Source organism: Neofelis nebulosa, chromosome 8, assembly GCF_028018385.1.
Source record: "Neofelis nebulosa isolate mNeoNeb1 chromosome 8, mNeoNeb1.pri, whole genome shotgun sequence".
NCBI classification, from domain to species: Eukaryota; Metazoa; Chordata; class Mammalia; order Carnivora; family Felidae; genus Neofelis; species Neofelis nebulosa.
The window spans coordinates 47,139,530-47,155,175 of NC_080789.1; the positions used below are offsets into that span (position 1 = coordinate 47,139,530).

Here is a 15,646-nt window from a genome sequence, read left to right on the forward strand (position 1 = left end):
CATTATATGCTACTGCTTAGGTGAAGGCTCAGAGCTTTGACTTGAGTTAATCTTGGGAATGAAAGTCTAAACATAATTCAGCCGTCCAAACTATATTCACTGAATGTAAATGTGTTCAGCATCTTCCACTTTCTAGATACATAAATATGAATCACTGCATATTTATCAGTGTCACTTTCACTAATTTTTCTACTTGTTTGACTTCAAGATCCTGTCTTAATTCAGCAAAAAGAATGGAGACCCAAAGCAGGTGTACAGATAATTCAGGCCAAGAAGTGCTCTCTCCTAAGGGCACACACAGGGAGTGTAGGTGCAACACAAGTGAACTGGTAGCATCGTCTTCTACCCACAGTTCATTTAGGACAGTTTTTCTCCATTGGTTTCTCAGCCGGTTTACCCTAAGTGAGGGAACCTGACGGCCATTGCTTTTCTTCTTTCTTTGCAGTTCCAGCATCTGTCCAGGGAATAGTTGCAAACAACGCATACAGCAGTCATTCCTTAACCGTAAGTTGGCAAAAGGCTGTTGGTGTGGCAGAAAGATACGAGATCCTGCTTCTAAAGGAAAATGGGATCCTTCTGAGTAACACGTCAGAGCCAGCCTCCACCACGCAGCACAAATTTGAAGACCTAACACCGGGAACAAAGTACAAGATTCGGATCTTAACTGTCAGTGGAGGTCTCTTCAGCAAAGAAGCCCAAACTGAAGGCCGAACAGGTAATCCGCATGGCTTGTTTCATACCAGATCTCTCCCTGTGTGCTATTCCTTCAGAACCAAAGGGTCGGAGAGATGAAGCAACACAGGGAGATGATGTCTGTTTCTTGACACTGTGGGAACATTCACCATGATTTACCACTTCCCTGTCAGCCAGCCTCTCCGCACAGGTTTCAGCCTACCCCACGCCAGTTCAGATACAGTGTTAAAACCTACTGCCGCTGCAATAAGTTACCGCCAACTTGGCGGCTTAAAGCAACATAGATTTTTTATCTTGTAGCTCTGGGGGTCAAAACTGAAAGTGGGTCTAATGGGGCTAAAATTAAGGCATCGGGTATCAGCAGGGCTGTTTCTCCTGGAGACTTTAGGGGAGAAGCTCTCCTTGGCCTCTTCAGCTTCTAGAGGCCACTCAGATTCCCTGGCTCATGTCCTCCTTCCAACAGTGGCATTGTTCCAACCTCAGTGTATGTCACCATATCTCTTTCTTTACTCTTCTGCGTCCCTCCTCCATATTTTAAGGACTCTTGTGAGTCACCACCTGGACAATCCAAGATAAGCTCCCTGCCTCAAGATGTTTAACTTAATCACAGGCATACAGTCCCCTTTGCCGCATAAGATAACATGTTCACAGATTCTGGGGATTTGGACATGGACATCTTGGGGGGTCATTATTCAGACAACAACACTGTTCTAATTGATTACTTATGAAGGAGCTAGATATAAAAGGGGGGGTGATGCTGACAGAGATGAAAAGATGAATTAAGCATGCTTTGTCCCGGAAGAGCTGGCTGACTGGTGGGATAGACAGACACATAGACAAAGGATGACAATACTTTGTGATATTTGTGATGACAATACTTGTGATAAGGATTATATAGAAGAAAGGAATGTCCAATACCAAGAGGAGCATGGAGGACAGGTAGAATTGGGAGGTCCTCGTAAAACTGACGTTTCAGTACTGTCATGAAGGATGAAACAATTCTGCGTGTGGAGAGAAGGTAAAAGGACACCATGTACAGACAGACTGTCCTGTGCCAAGACAGGGAGGTGTGAGAAGGAGCAGTGAGAAGCAATGGATGGATGAAGTGTGGGTGGCATGATGGAGAGGTGAGGCTGGAAAGGCAGATTAGGGCCAGATTAGAGAGCGCCTGGCACGTCTTCCTCAGGGGGTTATTTTTCATCTTATAAGCAGTGAGGAGACAATACAGGTTTTTCAGCCAGACAGTGAGTGCTTTGTAATAAAAATTTGTACCTTAAAGAAGATAAATCAGATGGCAATGGGGGATAGATAGGTTGAATGGAGAAGAGACTCATTCATTGATTCATTTGTCATTGAGCACCAACTATGTGCTAGGGACCTTTCTAAATGCTGGCTACCCAGAAGTGAGTAAAACGTGGTCATGAAGCTTACATTCCAGTAGGAAAGAAAGGCAGTAAACAAAATAAATAAGTAAAAAATATAGTAGATTAGATGGTGGTGAATCCCAAAAAGTAAAACAGGAAAGTGGGATTAACAAGCGTTAGAGGCTTGCAATTTAAAAATTTTTTTAATGTCTATTTATTTTTGAGAGAGAGAGAGTATGTGTGCGAGCAGGGGAGAGGCAGAGAGAGAGGGAGGGAGACACAGAATCCAAAGCAGGCTCCAGGCTGTGAGTTGTCAGCACAGAGCCTGACGTAGGGCTCGAACCCACAAACCGTGAGACCATGACCTGAGCCGAAGTCCGACGCTTAACCAACCGAGCCACCCAGGCGCCCCGAGGCTTACAATTCTAGATAGCACAGTCCTCACAGGTTTTGTTGAGAAGGTGATATTTGAATAAAAGTCTGAAAGAAATGAGAAAAAGGGTCATGCAGGCGTTTGGGGGAAGAATATCCCTAAGCAGGGCAAAGAGCTAAGGCAAAGATCCTGAAGCAGGAGTGTGTCTGGCCTGTTGGACCAGTAAAGAGGCCAGAATAGTTGGAGCGGAGTGAGTGAGAACAAAGTGGGGTGATGTGGTCTGAAAGGTAACTGGGGTCATAAGATGACTGCAGTTATAGAAATGATAAGGGTCAAAAGCTGAACTAACACAGGGGCCCTGGTGAAGAAAAGTAGATACAGTCAAGAAATACTTCTTCATTAGATAAGATGGCTACTTGGTGTCCAAGTAGAATACAGGAGGAGGAACAGAAAATTCCAGAACTTCTACCTGGGGTATCTGGAAGAAGATGATGCCATTAATTGAGATAAGAGGAATGGGGGAGCAGTGTCAAGGAGAAAGAGACAGGATTCAGTTTTGTACTGAGTTTGAGATGTCTGAATGGCTTGCAGTGAGAGATGATCATCAGTAATAGAAAATATGGCCCAAGCTCAGAAAAGTGAGCTGGAGATAAATATTTGGACAAAAATTCTAATTAAATACATGCCTTAGTCTGTTCAGACTGCTATAACAAAAATACCACAAATTGGGTGGCTTAAACCACAAACATGTATTTCTCACAATTCTCAAGGCTGGAAGTCCAAGATCAAGGCACCAGCAGATTTGATGCGTGGTAGGGTCCCATTTTCTGGTTCACAGATTGCATTTTCTTGTTGTGTCCTCACATGGTAGAAGGACGAGAGAGCTCTCGGGGGTCTCTTTTATAAGGGCACTGATCCCATTCATGAGGACTCCACTCTCATGACCTAATCACCTCCCAATAACCGCAGCCCCTGGTACCATCACTTTGGCGGTTAGGTTCCAACATAAGAATTTGAGGTGGAGGGGACGTAAACATTTAGTCATAGCAATCCATGAAGTGAATGAGGTTGGTTGTTTAGCCAGTGTTATGGAGTAGGAAGGGGACAGAGGATGGAATGATGGGAAACATCAACTTTCAGGGAATCTGGCACAGGGAGAGGGAGAAAATAAAAGAGGAAGTGTTTAGACTGGAGGGAGAAGAACCCAGAAGAGACTGAGGCAGGTGTCCTGTTTCCACTGGCATCCGTGGAATTAGGCAGCACCTGTTCGAACAGTTTGGAAGCAGGTCATTTCTGGTGGCTCTTGATCATTTTGCCAACAGGTACCACTGAAGACCGAAAGGGTCATAAAATCCCAATGTAAATAATTTTTAAGACTGCTTTTTTAAGTTTATTTTTTTATTTTGAGAGAGAGAGAGAGAGAGAGAGCCTGCCAGTGCAGAGCCCCGTGCGGGACTCGATCCCATGAACCGTGAGGTCATGACCTAAGCCGGATGCTTAATAACTGAGCCATCCAGGTGCCCCATTCCTATTTGTTTAATGGTTTTGGCTTTTCCTCTTGCATCTCTTTCCCATATCCCCGACTCAAATCTCCTCCTTCTGTCTGCTTTTCTCTTTCTTTCCCACTTCTCTTCCCTCCCTGCTGCCCTTACTTCCGTTTGCCATTCCTTAGCTTTCAAATGGCATTCAGAGATAGTTTTTTATTTCTTATCTAGCTCTTATTATTAGAAAAACATTTAGCCTTGGGGCACCCGGATGGCTCAATTGGGCATCCTACTCTTAGTTTCAGCTCAGGTCATAATCCCAGGATTGTAGGATTGAGCCCCACGTAGATTATCTCTCCCTCTCTTTCTGCCCCTCTCTCCTATTCATGCTCTCTCTCTCTCTCTTTCTCTCTCTCTCTCTCAAATAAAATTTAAAAAGAAAGAAAGAAAAACATTTAGTCACACAGGTCAGATTAACATTTATTTTATATCCAAAAAACATATTTGTAGATAATTTCCCAGTTACTGGTTTTTCTTTGTTCTTTTGTGCTTTTGTTTTGTCGTTGTTGTTGTTGTTTGAATTGACAGTTTCAACATCAGTAATGCACAAAATTCAGTCTTCTTAGTTTTGGGGTCCCCATGAAGTCAATATTTTCTGAAGGCCGAGACCATGTGTTTGAAGCTGCTGTGGAGTGTATCCACCTAGGCGTCAGGCCTGGGCTGTGTCAAGGGGGTACTAAAACTCGGTCTCACCCTCTCGCTCAACTTTTCCAGTCCCAGCAGCTGTCACCAATCTGAGGATCGTAGAGAACTCCACCAGACACCTGACCTTAAGCTGGACCACCTCGGAAGGGGAACTCAACGGGTACAACATCTTTCTGTATAACCCAGATGGAACGCTTCAGGAGAGAGCTCAAGTCAACCCACGAATCCAGAGTATCTCTTTCCAGAACCTGCTACAGGGCCGAATGTACAAAATGGTGATAGTAACTCACAGTGGGGAGCTGTCTAATGAGTCTTTCATATTCGGTAGAACAGGTAAGGCCCGGACCCAAGCAGGAATGTATTGTGGGGAAATTGTCTCAGTATTCACTGGCTTTTCCTTGTTTTGTCCTTAGTTCCCTCTTCCAGCCATGGTCTAGCTTTATATGAACTTTGTGACCTTCAGGCTTTTTTATCCGAAATCAGGCATTTGATTACATATCAGAATTGCCTTTGCACTGGCTTCTGCTCTGTTGCCACCACTCGTTGACCTCATAGGGTTTGGTGGAAAAATGATTCTGGCTTCTCTGTTTGCCACCAAACTGCCACAAGAGGGTTGTAACCCACTGTGGTTTGATTCAAGCTGTGCCTTTCAGCTTTCTACAGGACACGCGTGGAGTGGAGGGCAGGTCCGGAGAAGGGCCAACTACAAAAAGGACCAAGCAATGTCCACTGTGAGACAGAAACATGGCACTGGATGAAATGCACACAAAGCATTGCAGGAAAAAGAGAGAAAGAGACATCTCTCTGGGCTACAAATAAGAAACTGAATCCACTCGTTTTCCATAATTTGAGGCCATTATTTTATTTTCCCGTTCAGTTTTTTTTTTTTTTTTTTTTTTTTTTTGCTCATCTGACAATAGTTTTTGAGTGCTTTGTGTGCCAGGCACGGGGCTCACTGCTGGAATCTGTGAACAGCACAGATGAGGCCCCTGACTATAGAGCTCTCATTGGCAGAGAGGGAGCAGGGCCAGACAGCAGATTTTTAAGGGACATGACTTGGGAATGCCTTGAAGTCTGTGAAGGAAATAAACAGTATGTTGTGACAGAGTGACTTGGCAGGACAAGAAACGACTTTAGACAGAGAAAGCATTTCAGGTGAGCCTTGTAGGTGAGGGAAGTGTATCCCAGGCACCCAACAGAAGTTCTCAGCGTGTTTTTGGAAGGGAATGAAATGAGCAACAGATATGGATACACCTAGACCCTGAATAGAATTGCCTCGATGTTACTGTTTCTAGGACAATCTGCCCTCTGCACATCTTCCCTTATGTGCTCATTAATGTCTAAAGTTCCTCCATCAAGAGACAGCAGTCTTCACTCCCAGAGAATAACGAAGCTTAAATACCCACGGGACAGGTGCCAGTGTGACTAAGTTACATAGTGGTAGACGTGACTGTTAACACCCTTTTCCCAAGTGAGGATCTACCAATATAGATTTGGGTAAGAAAACGAATGAGGGAACTGAGAACCTACAAGAGAGCGGAGAGGAAGCAGAGAGACCCAGGGGAGGATGTTATGGGATAAGGGGCCTGGGTGTGATGGGCCAGCCTGGAAAGGGCTGGCACCTTTTGTGAATATATTCAAGGCCATTCATAAGGTAAGTTATGAACTGTTTGACGAGTTTTAATTAATCATTTCTGAAGATTTCATTTCAGATGTTTATCAGGCTATGTGTGGTGAGCATATGGAAGCCACCACCTGTGCTGGTTTGTTTTTATTTTCGTTTGTACCACATCTCTAGACCACATGCCCCTCTATGTAAGTGCCCTGAAATGCAGGCAAGATCTGACTCTGCAATGGGTACCACTCACCCATATGCCCAACATAGCTCGTATTCTCACCTGTAGGCCAAGTGCTTTTGCTTGTAACTCCTCTGTCCTTAGTAAAGGTTTTCGCTGTGTTTAAGTCCCAGCTTCTGTGAGTAACCTCCGGGGATCCAATCGGAACATGACAGACAGTCTCTGGTTCAGCTGGAGTCCAGCCTCTGGGGACTTCGATTTTTATGAGCTGATTCTGTACAACCCCAATGGCACGAAGAAGGAAAACTGGAAAGACAAGAACCTGACAGAGTGGCGTTTCCATGGCCTCATTCCTGGAAGGAAGTACACGCTGTGTGTGGTAACTCACAGCGGGGACCTCAGGAACAAGCTCATGGGGGAGAGCAGAACAGGTAAGGAGCTCTGTTGCCAAAGGCCAACTATTGGTAAGAAGTAGCTTCTAAAGACACATTTGAGTTATGGTTTTAATAAGAAGAAAGAAAATCAATAATGGAGTGCCTCGTGCTAGCTCTTGGGAAGACACTATGCTACAATGGATAAAGGAAGCAGACCTTAACCACTGTTCCTACAAGATCTAGGAAAAGGGTCTAGGTCCTTAACTTAGCTCTGCCACTTACCTATGTGAAGCTGGGAAGGTCATTGAACATCTCGAAGTCTCAGTCTTCTTATCTGTAAAATGGGGATAATCACATATGTCATCATTGCATTGCTATCGGCAATGCTTCCTAAATCTTTTATCTCCCGGGCATACACAGATAACATTAATCTGTACACCACCCTGGGATCAATGAACAGAGCTATCTGCAACTGGGCATAATTGTGGATTGTAGCCCTCACACCTCAAAATCTAATGGAACCAATACCTTTGCACACTTGTAACCCATTCAGGGCGCACCCATGCTCCACAGCACCTTGGTAAGGAATCTCTCCTTAGGAAAATTAAAGAAGATGCGCGTAAAACACTTGAGGACTGCAACTGACACATAGTAAACACTATAGATAGAAGCTTCTATTATATTTTCATATTATTGCTTCCTACAAAGCACCTTAAGGTACATCTGATGTCACCCAGCTCTCGTCTATGCTATGGCATAGACATGTTTATGTGATTTTTTTCATGTTCTCCTACATGCAGCCCCAAGTCCTCCCAGTCTTATCTCATTTGCTGATGTTACTAACACATCCTTGGCCATCACCTGGAAGGGGCCACCAGACTGGACAGACTACGATGACTTTGAGCTACAGTGGTTCCCCAGAGATGCCATCACGGTCTTCAACCCCTACAGCAATAGAAAATCGGAAGGACGCATTGTGTATGGTCTTCGTCCAGGGAGATCCTATCAGTTTAGTGTCAAGACTATCAGCGGTGATTCCTGGAAAACCTATAGCAAACCAGTATCTGGATCCGTGAGGACAAGTATGACATGTTTTACTACTCTTGGTTCTCAGATGGAGTGAGGGGGAAGTATGTGTTGCAACTCCTTACTCCAGCGAGGCTTGGTTTAAATCCACATTTTTACTTGGGGTTGGTCAGATTTGAATTCAGGCATAAGTCTGTATAGACGTCTTCATTCCTTCAACATTAACAACATTAACAACAAGGTTGTCTCTGCCCTCATGGAGCTTGAGTGGGAAGTGTGACGAAGTAAGTATTTGGCTCTGTAGAAACCCATGGTAGGGGCATCTGAGCCAACACAAGAGAGCTTCCTGGAAGAAGAAACTTCCAAATCAAAGCCTAAAGAACTCACCAGGTGGATATGGGGAACGAAGTGGAGAATATTCTAGGTAGACAGAATAAAATATTCCAAGACCAGGCAGGAGAGAGGAACAGAAGAGGTTAGTTGGCCAGAGCATAAAAGGTGAGGATTAAGAGAATCAGGTCATAAAATGTCTTGTGAACCACAGCAGTGATTTCAACTTTCTCCTCAATCAGTTGGTGCCACCAAGGGATTTGCAGCCAAGATCTCATAATCAAATTTGCACTATAAGAAGTCACTCTGGGTACAGTGTAGAGAATGGATTGAAAGGGGCAAACTAGAAACAGAGGGGTCAGCTAGGACATATTGCTATAAATCCTAAAGATAAAAATACTTTGGCAATGAAATATATATCAGTTCCTTCCCAAAGGCACTTTGTAATAGGTACAGCAAATCTCAAAGAACAAACGTTTTCAGTATAGAAACCTCAATCCACATATTTATTTTTCAGTAATACCTATATATGTCATTTCTACAACCAGATCAGATAGTGGTTATTTATAAAAATAAATAGTTGAAAATTATAAACTTAAGCAAGTAGTTGTTTCATCTATTCAACAAACATTAATCTTATAATAATTTTAACTTGTACTCCATAGTGTATCCAAAGAGCAGTTTGGGATTAAATAGTTGGATGTCAAGAGAAATTTGTGAAAAAGAATTTAAGAGTTTTAATTACAGCGAGCTCAGGATGGGTTTTCAGTGGCTTACCGTGAGCTGTATAACCAAAACAGGTGCTCAGGTAAGAACTCAGTAGAGGCTGGACTGATTAAATGGCTTCTGGAATGCTGTATTCTGTCCTGGGTGCTGGAATTTAAGAGAGGCATTTACGAAATGGAGCATGCCTACAAGGAGAGCTGCTGGCGAGAAGAGGGACTCAGTGCTGTGTTTTATGGGGAAGGGCTGATAGAACTTTAAGGATTGCATTAGTTAGGACTGGGTTTGGTTGTAACAGAAAACCCATCATAATAGAGGGTTAAGCAACAGAGAAGTTGATCATTCCCACGTGGAATCATTCCACTACTGCGTTTCTCACACATCTGCTCCAGCCACGATGAACAATCCGCAAGCCCTGATCTTCCACCTTCCCCCCCTGGGTGCCTGGGTTCATGCATTTCTCTGCCTGAAACACCCCTTTCCCAATTCTCAGCGAGGTGTCCTCTCTGCCAGAAAGCCTTTGCCAACTCCTGCCCACCACCGACTCTGAGAAGTTGTCTGGTGCTCCACCCACCGCCTTCTTTCTCCATTTCTTCTGGTACATTCTCCTTGTCAACTCGTATTATGGCTATTTTGTACTCCTCTACCTTCCTAGAGGTTAGGGCTAATGCCTTATTCACTTCTGAACTGTTCACAGTCTCTAGAAGAGCACCTTGCCCATAGCAGGTACTAATTTCTTAGTGAATAGGGATGTGACCTGAGGCCTTAGAAGGCATGTGGGATGTAGGGGCAGAAAGGAGGAGGGAGAAGGAACTGAGGAAAGAGGTTGAAGCAAATTTCTATATTATTCTTTGAGCAAATTATTAGAATTATGGATCAGGCAGGATATTTTTAAAGACTTTCTCTAAGGCTGAACAGAGAAGATGTCTTGATTTCCAGCTGTGATTAGTCTGAAGGAGTTCAAAAGATTAAGAAGCAGTTAATGTTTGAAAAGACACAATTACTGAGGCACCTGGGTGGCTGGCTCAGTCAGTTAAACTTCCATCTTCGGCTCAGGTCATCATCTCTCGGTTCTTGAGTTCAAGCCCCACATCGGGCTGTCTGCTGTCAGCACAGAGCCTGTTTTGTATCTTCTGTCCCCCTCTGTCTGAGCTCCTCTCTCTCTCTCTCTCTCTCTCTCTCTCTCTCTCAAGAATAAATAGAAACATTTTTAAAAGACACAATTATTGCTTGCCTCAAAGGCCAATTTCTGTATCCTGAAAAATCTTCAGATCAATTTTTTTTCTAAATCATTCTTATCTAAACTGTTATGACTTAGCTGATATTTTAGACCTTGATATGTAATAGAAATTCATTCAGTGGCACAAAGATACTGAGTATTTCAAAGTCATGATTGTTAAGGAGAGTCCTATAACGAAGGAGGAGGTGTCAGGAGAAGGTGGGTTGAATACCAAATCAGAGCAACAGGTGCTTCTCTGTGAGGGATTGATTACTAGGTCTACACATAGTTCCTAGTCGCTCATCTGTGATCTGTTCTGCAAGCAGGGCTTAGAGCTTTCTGCTGTGCAGGCACACAGGGCCTGCGTCTGGAGGGACCCTATGCTTGGTCTCATTTTCTGTTGTCACCATCTTGAAATCTTAATAATATTTTGAACATGGGGCATTGCATTTGCCCTTGGCACTGGACCTTGAAAGTTACGTAGCCAGTCCTACCTACAGGGTGTATGAACCAACATACAATTTTAATTTGGGGAGAAAGGGCAGGTGGAGAAAAGAGAAAAGGATTACATTTACAACAGGGACTATAAAAATCCAACAATTAAATGGAAGAGGTTGTTTTTTTTTTTTCTATTTGGTGTCCTAAAAGTCAAACATAAGTGTCTTTAGCCTTATTTTTTCAATCCCTCCCCTCATCATGCAGTGCTCTTGTGAGTCTTTTTGATGCTTTGATGCCACTGATTAGTGCTGTCTGAAAATTGTTACTGTATTTTCTGCTGGGATCAATAAAACAATGGGCAGGCTTTTTAAAATGAATTTTGTCAAGACTTTTGACTCCTGGAATGAAATACGGTGGTCTAGACCTAGATTTTCAAGAATTTCCTCAGAAATTCCAGGGGACAAGGGGCAAGGTAAGGAAAGTCTTAGGGAGGTCACCCCAGCAGAGCACCCCTGATCACCAAGACACGCTTAAAGCACAGGACCAGCGACCTTCTGATTTAACATATCGGGGAACTGAGACCTTTTTTTTTTTAAATATATTTTTTAATGTTTATTTATTTTTGAGAGAGAGACAGTGACAGAGCACAAGCGGGGGAGGGGCAGAGAGAGGGAGACACAGAATCCGAAGCAGGCTCCAGGCTCTGAGCTGTCAGCACAAAGCCTGATGTGGGGCTCAAACTCACGAACCTGAGATCATGACTTGATCCGAAGTCGGACGCTTAACCAACTGAGCCACCCAGGCACACCGGCCTTTTCTTTTTTCTTTTTTTAATTTTTTTTATTTTTTATTAAAAAAAGTTTTTTTTTAACGTTTATTTTTGAGACAGGGAGAGACAGAGCATGAACGGGGAAGGGTCAGAGAGAGAGGGAGACACAGAATCTGAAACAGGCTCCAGGCTCTGAGCTGTCAGCACAGAGCCCGACGCAGGGCTTGAACTCATGGACCGCGAGATCATGACCTGAGCCGAAGCCGGATGCCTAACCGACTAAGCCACCCAGGTGCCCCCGGCCTTTTCTTTTTTAAATGGCTCAGCTGCTAATATTAAAATTCAAAAACTACTTATCCAAATCGTACAGTGTAGCTTCCTAGGATGTAGTTAGAGATGTAGGCATGCAGCTGGTTGGGAAAGCCTATAGAGTTTGGTTATTAACGTGCACGGTCAGGTCACATAAGTGCCTTTCTGTCCGACTGTATCTCTTACTCCTTGTGGTGTCATTCACAACAACTAATGAGATCAGCTGCCATTCACTGGGTCCCTACTGGGTCCGGCACTCTGTTGGGCAGAAGAAAATGAACGGCCATAAGCATAGCAGGTGGAGGAGCGTGGTGTACATGGGGAGCCAGAAGCAGTTTCGGTGCCTGGAACATGTGTGTGAGCAGGAAAGGCAAAAGTGGAAGAGGGGGACAGAGCCAGGGCCTAGGGGGTTAACAAGTAAGCAATGCCGTTTCTTAATTTTCTCGTAACAGCTAGTATTTACTGAGCGATTACTCTGCCAACCACCATTTTCTAGGTGGCTGTGCCTGGTTCTACTCCCTGAACCATCACGGTGATCACAGGATCGAGGTACTCTTGGTCTCCCCACTTTACAAATGGGGCACAGACACCTTATGTAACTTGCCTAAGAAGTCACAGCTGATAAACAGAATTTGAATTCTGGCAGGCTGAGCTGCATTTTTAATCTTTTGGCTATTCAGCCCCACCTTTGATCTGACTCTGCCCCTTAACTTTAGTGCCCCTGCTAAATTTAGTTGTGTATTTGTGTTTCTGATCACTTTGGCACCTGGTGATTTTCTAAAGGGACAGCGTTTTAATTTTTAATGTTTCTCAGAGTGTGAAATTCCTTGGGAGATCCATAATAATTTTTTTTCTTGAAAAACAATCCAAGTAAATTTTGAGAATTATTTATTTAGACCTCAGAGCAAGTAGGGCCCAGAGGAGCTGGAAGAAAAAAATACGTCTCACAGAGTTGTAAGAAGTGTCTTGTCCTTTCTCTCCTTTAGAGCCAGATAAGATACAAAACCTGCATTGCAGGCCTCAGAACTCCACGGCCATCGCTTGTTCTTGGATCCCTCCTGATTCTGACTTTGATGGGTATAGCATTGAATGTCGGAAAATGGACACTCAAGAAGTTGAATTTTCCAGAAAGCTAGAGAAAGAAAAATCTCTGCTCAACATCATGATGCTGGTGCCCCATAAGAGGTACCTGGTGTCCATCAAGGTGCAGTCGGCTGGCATGACCAGCGAGGTGGTTGAAGACAGCACTATCACAATGATAGACCGTAAGTGTTTCTGGATGCGTGTGCTGAGTGAACACCTTGCTGTACCGCACCCATCACTGCCACTCACTTGCATGCAGGTCGCTTCCACATGAGCAGGCCTTGTTGTCGCTTGGAAAAGAGAACCTAGAAGCCTTCAGGGAATGGAAACATTTCTCTGTGTCTGGCAGCAAACAAGTTAAATGATCTTAAGGTACTTGAATGAGTTAGCCTTTAATTTTTTTTTTTTTTTTTTTACATTCGTTTATTTTTGAGACAGAGAGAGACAGAGCATGAACGGGGGAGGGGCAGAGAGAGAGGGAGACACAGAATCGGAAACAGGCTCCAGGCTCTGAGCCGTCAGCACAGAGCCCAACGCGGGGCTCGAACTCACAGACCGCGAGATCATGACCCGAGCCGAAGTCGGCCGCTCAACCGACTGAGCCACCCAGGCTCCCCGAGTTAGCCTTTAAATACGTCACTTTGCCTGATAGAGTTAGAGCTATAATGGAGCTTTTAAGCAGTTTGGTGCTATGACTTCAGGAAATCCTGCTGAGGTGCTGCCTCTTTCATTAGGTTTAACGTGCCACTGGCACATCACTTCCTCTGCCTGCTTTCCTCTAGGAGAGGAGGAGGTTTTCTGGATCACAAGCTTTCCACACAGACATACACACGCGCGCGCGCACACACTGAGGTCGGCGCGTGGAGACCTTCGTTTCACTGATTGTTGTTATATGGAAAAGCAGAGTTGTGACTCCCCTGGGTTCCTTCTCCATCCTTTTTCAGGGCCCCCTCCTCCACCTCCACATATCCGTGTGAATAAAAAGGATGTGCTAATTAGCAAATCTTCCATCAACTTCACTTTCAACTGCAGCTGGTTCAGCGACACCAATGGAGCTGTGAAATACTTCACAGTGGTAGTGAGAGAGGCTGATGGTAAGTGATCACGGATTATCTGCTAGCAGTAGGACACGGGGACTGCTTTCTCAAAGGTCACCATGGAGGCTCTTTCTGTGACACGTTTGGAAGAGTGGAAAACTTAAATCTTTATATAATTCTGTCCCCTCTCTGCTGGATGCTGGGAGATGTAACAAAAACTTTCAACAATAAAGCCTATTATTCACTGGGTTTAATTATTAAAAGGGTGACTGATAATCATAGCAACCACAGCAGTAAGTACAAATAACTATCATTTATGGAGCCTTTCCTATGTGCCAGGCACTGCTGGAAGTGCATTGCAGGGATTGACCTACACAGCCTTCTTCACACTCATTCAATGCTGTTCACTACTTGTTTTGTTCGGCCATTAAGCGGCAATATGCTTCAATGCCTTCCCCGCCCCAATCGCAAATACCTCAAGGAACCACACCCTTCCAAACCACTCACCAATTCACAAAGAAATATTCAAGAGCCGAAAAGAGGGAAAAGATGATCATGAAAAGCATCCTTCCTTTCTCTACTGAATTGCCAGCAGTATATTCCATTTTCTAGTCTATGAAGTCATTCAAAGTCTACCTAATTTCTATAGGCTAATAGTTATGGCAACGTTCCATAGGGCCTCAAGTACGATTTTTAGAGTTTATCACGTCAGCATTTGTCAAACCACCTACAGGAGTGTCGTATTTGCCACCGAGGGCTTGTGCACTATTTCTCCAAAACAGATGTTTGTGTCTGGAGTGGCGTGGTATCTTTTACACGTCTTCTGTTTTTTCAGAATTGTTTAAAGGGTTGCACATGAGTTTCTTAAGCATCTCTATTTCAACACATTTGTGGACAATGAGAAACTTTAAAGCTGACAAGTGCTGGAGCAGCTCCTAGGCTAAATACTGCTTTAGCTCACCGGATGTCTAACAGTCTATGTGCTTTGACATGTAATTTAATTGTACTAAAGTTGGTTGTGCGTAACTAATTAAATAATTTCAACGGCCAGTGGTGCATCCCAGATTTCCTTACATCTCATAGTTGGAGGTAAATCAGCAAACTGTGGAGAGATTTTAGAGTTAATGAAGATGTAGTGAAGGTGATGTTTTACTACATGAATGTAAGGCAGTGACCAAAAAGAAGCCATACCCCAGAAGGCAGCCTTGTGTTCTCCAGCCATGTGGGTTTTGATTATTGATGTCCATGGAGCTGGGCTGTGCTTCCCTGGTGATCTAAGATAACAGTCCATCTCATGTAAATGTCATTCATAGCATATATGTTCATCTTAAAGGCAACATTCCTTTTCTTTTTTTCTTTTTTAATTTTTTTAACATTTATTAATTTTTGAGAGACAGAGAGGGACAGAGCATGAGCAGGGGAGGGGCGCAGAGAGAAAGGGAGACACAGAATTGAAGCCCGCTCCAGGCTCCAAGATGTCAGCACAGAGCCCGAGACGGGCCTCGAACTCATGAACCAGGAGACCATGACCTGAGCCAAAGTCGGACACTTAGCTGATTGAGCCACCCAGGCGCCCCGGCATTCCTTTCAGTTACTGCCAACAAGATAATATTTCCAAGACCCACTCATTTGAGCAAATTTTACTAAACAATAGTCCGGGATGTGGTGAACCCCCACAATACCACTCCTTGCGACGCATCGTAAATGGTATCCTATCTCTATAATATTTATCTTCCTAATTATGCTTTCCTCCAGCCAACACAAAAACGAGTTTGCAGTGCCAAAACACACAGCAGGCTGGGTGGACAGAGAAGAGTTCTGGGAAGAGTTCCGCACGAGGGGCCATATTCGAGCCAGGATTAAACTGTACTCAAGATAACAGCTGTACACGGAGCAATTATCTGACAGGGTGTGGCCGCGGAG

At 44.0% G+C, this 15,646-nt stretch overlaps 1 protein-coding gene across 4 annotated transcripts in view; it reads left to right on the top strand.

Moving 5' to 3' along the window:
- The window catches only part of PTPRB (protein tyrosine phosphatase receptor type B), a 118,391-nt gene that overhangs the window by 70,667 nt on the left and 32,078 nt on the right, over window positions 1-15,646 (top strand). For all 4 annotated transcript variants that reach the window (XM_058742044.1, XM_058742043.1, XM_058742045.1 and 1 more), the window contains 6 exons: window positions 446-715; window positions 4,689-4,952; window positions 6,583-6,846; window positions 7,590-7,871; window positions 12,590-12,868; window positions 13,631-13,780. In XM_058742044.1, coding sequence (XP_058598027.1) covers window positions 446-715; window positions 4,689-4,952; window positions 6,583-6,846; window positions 7,590-7,871; window positions 12,590-12,868; window positions 13,631-13,780 — 1,509 coding nt within the window. The remainder of the gene's footprint in view (window positions 1-445; window positions 716-4,688; window positions 4,953-6,582; window positions 6,847-7,589; window positions 7,872-12,589; window positions 12,869-13,630; window positions 13,781-15,646) is intronic.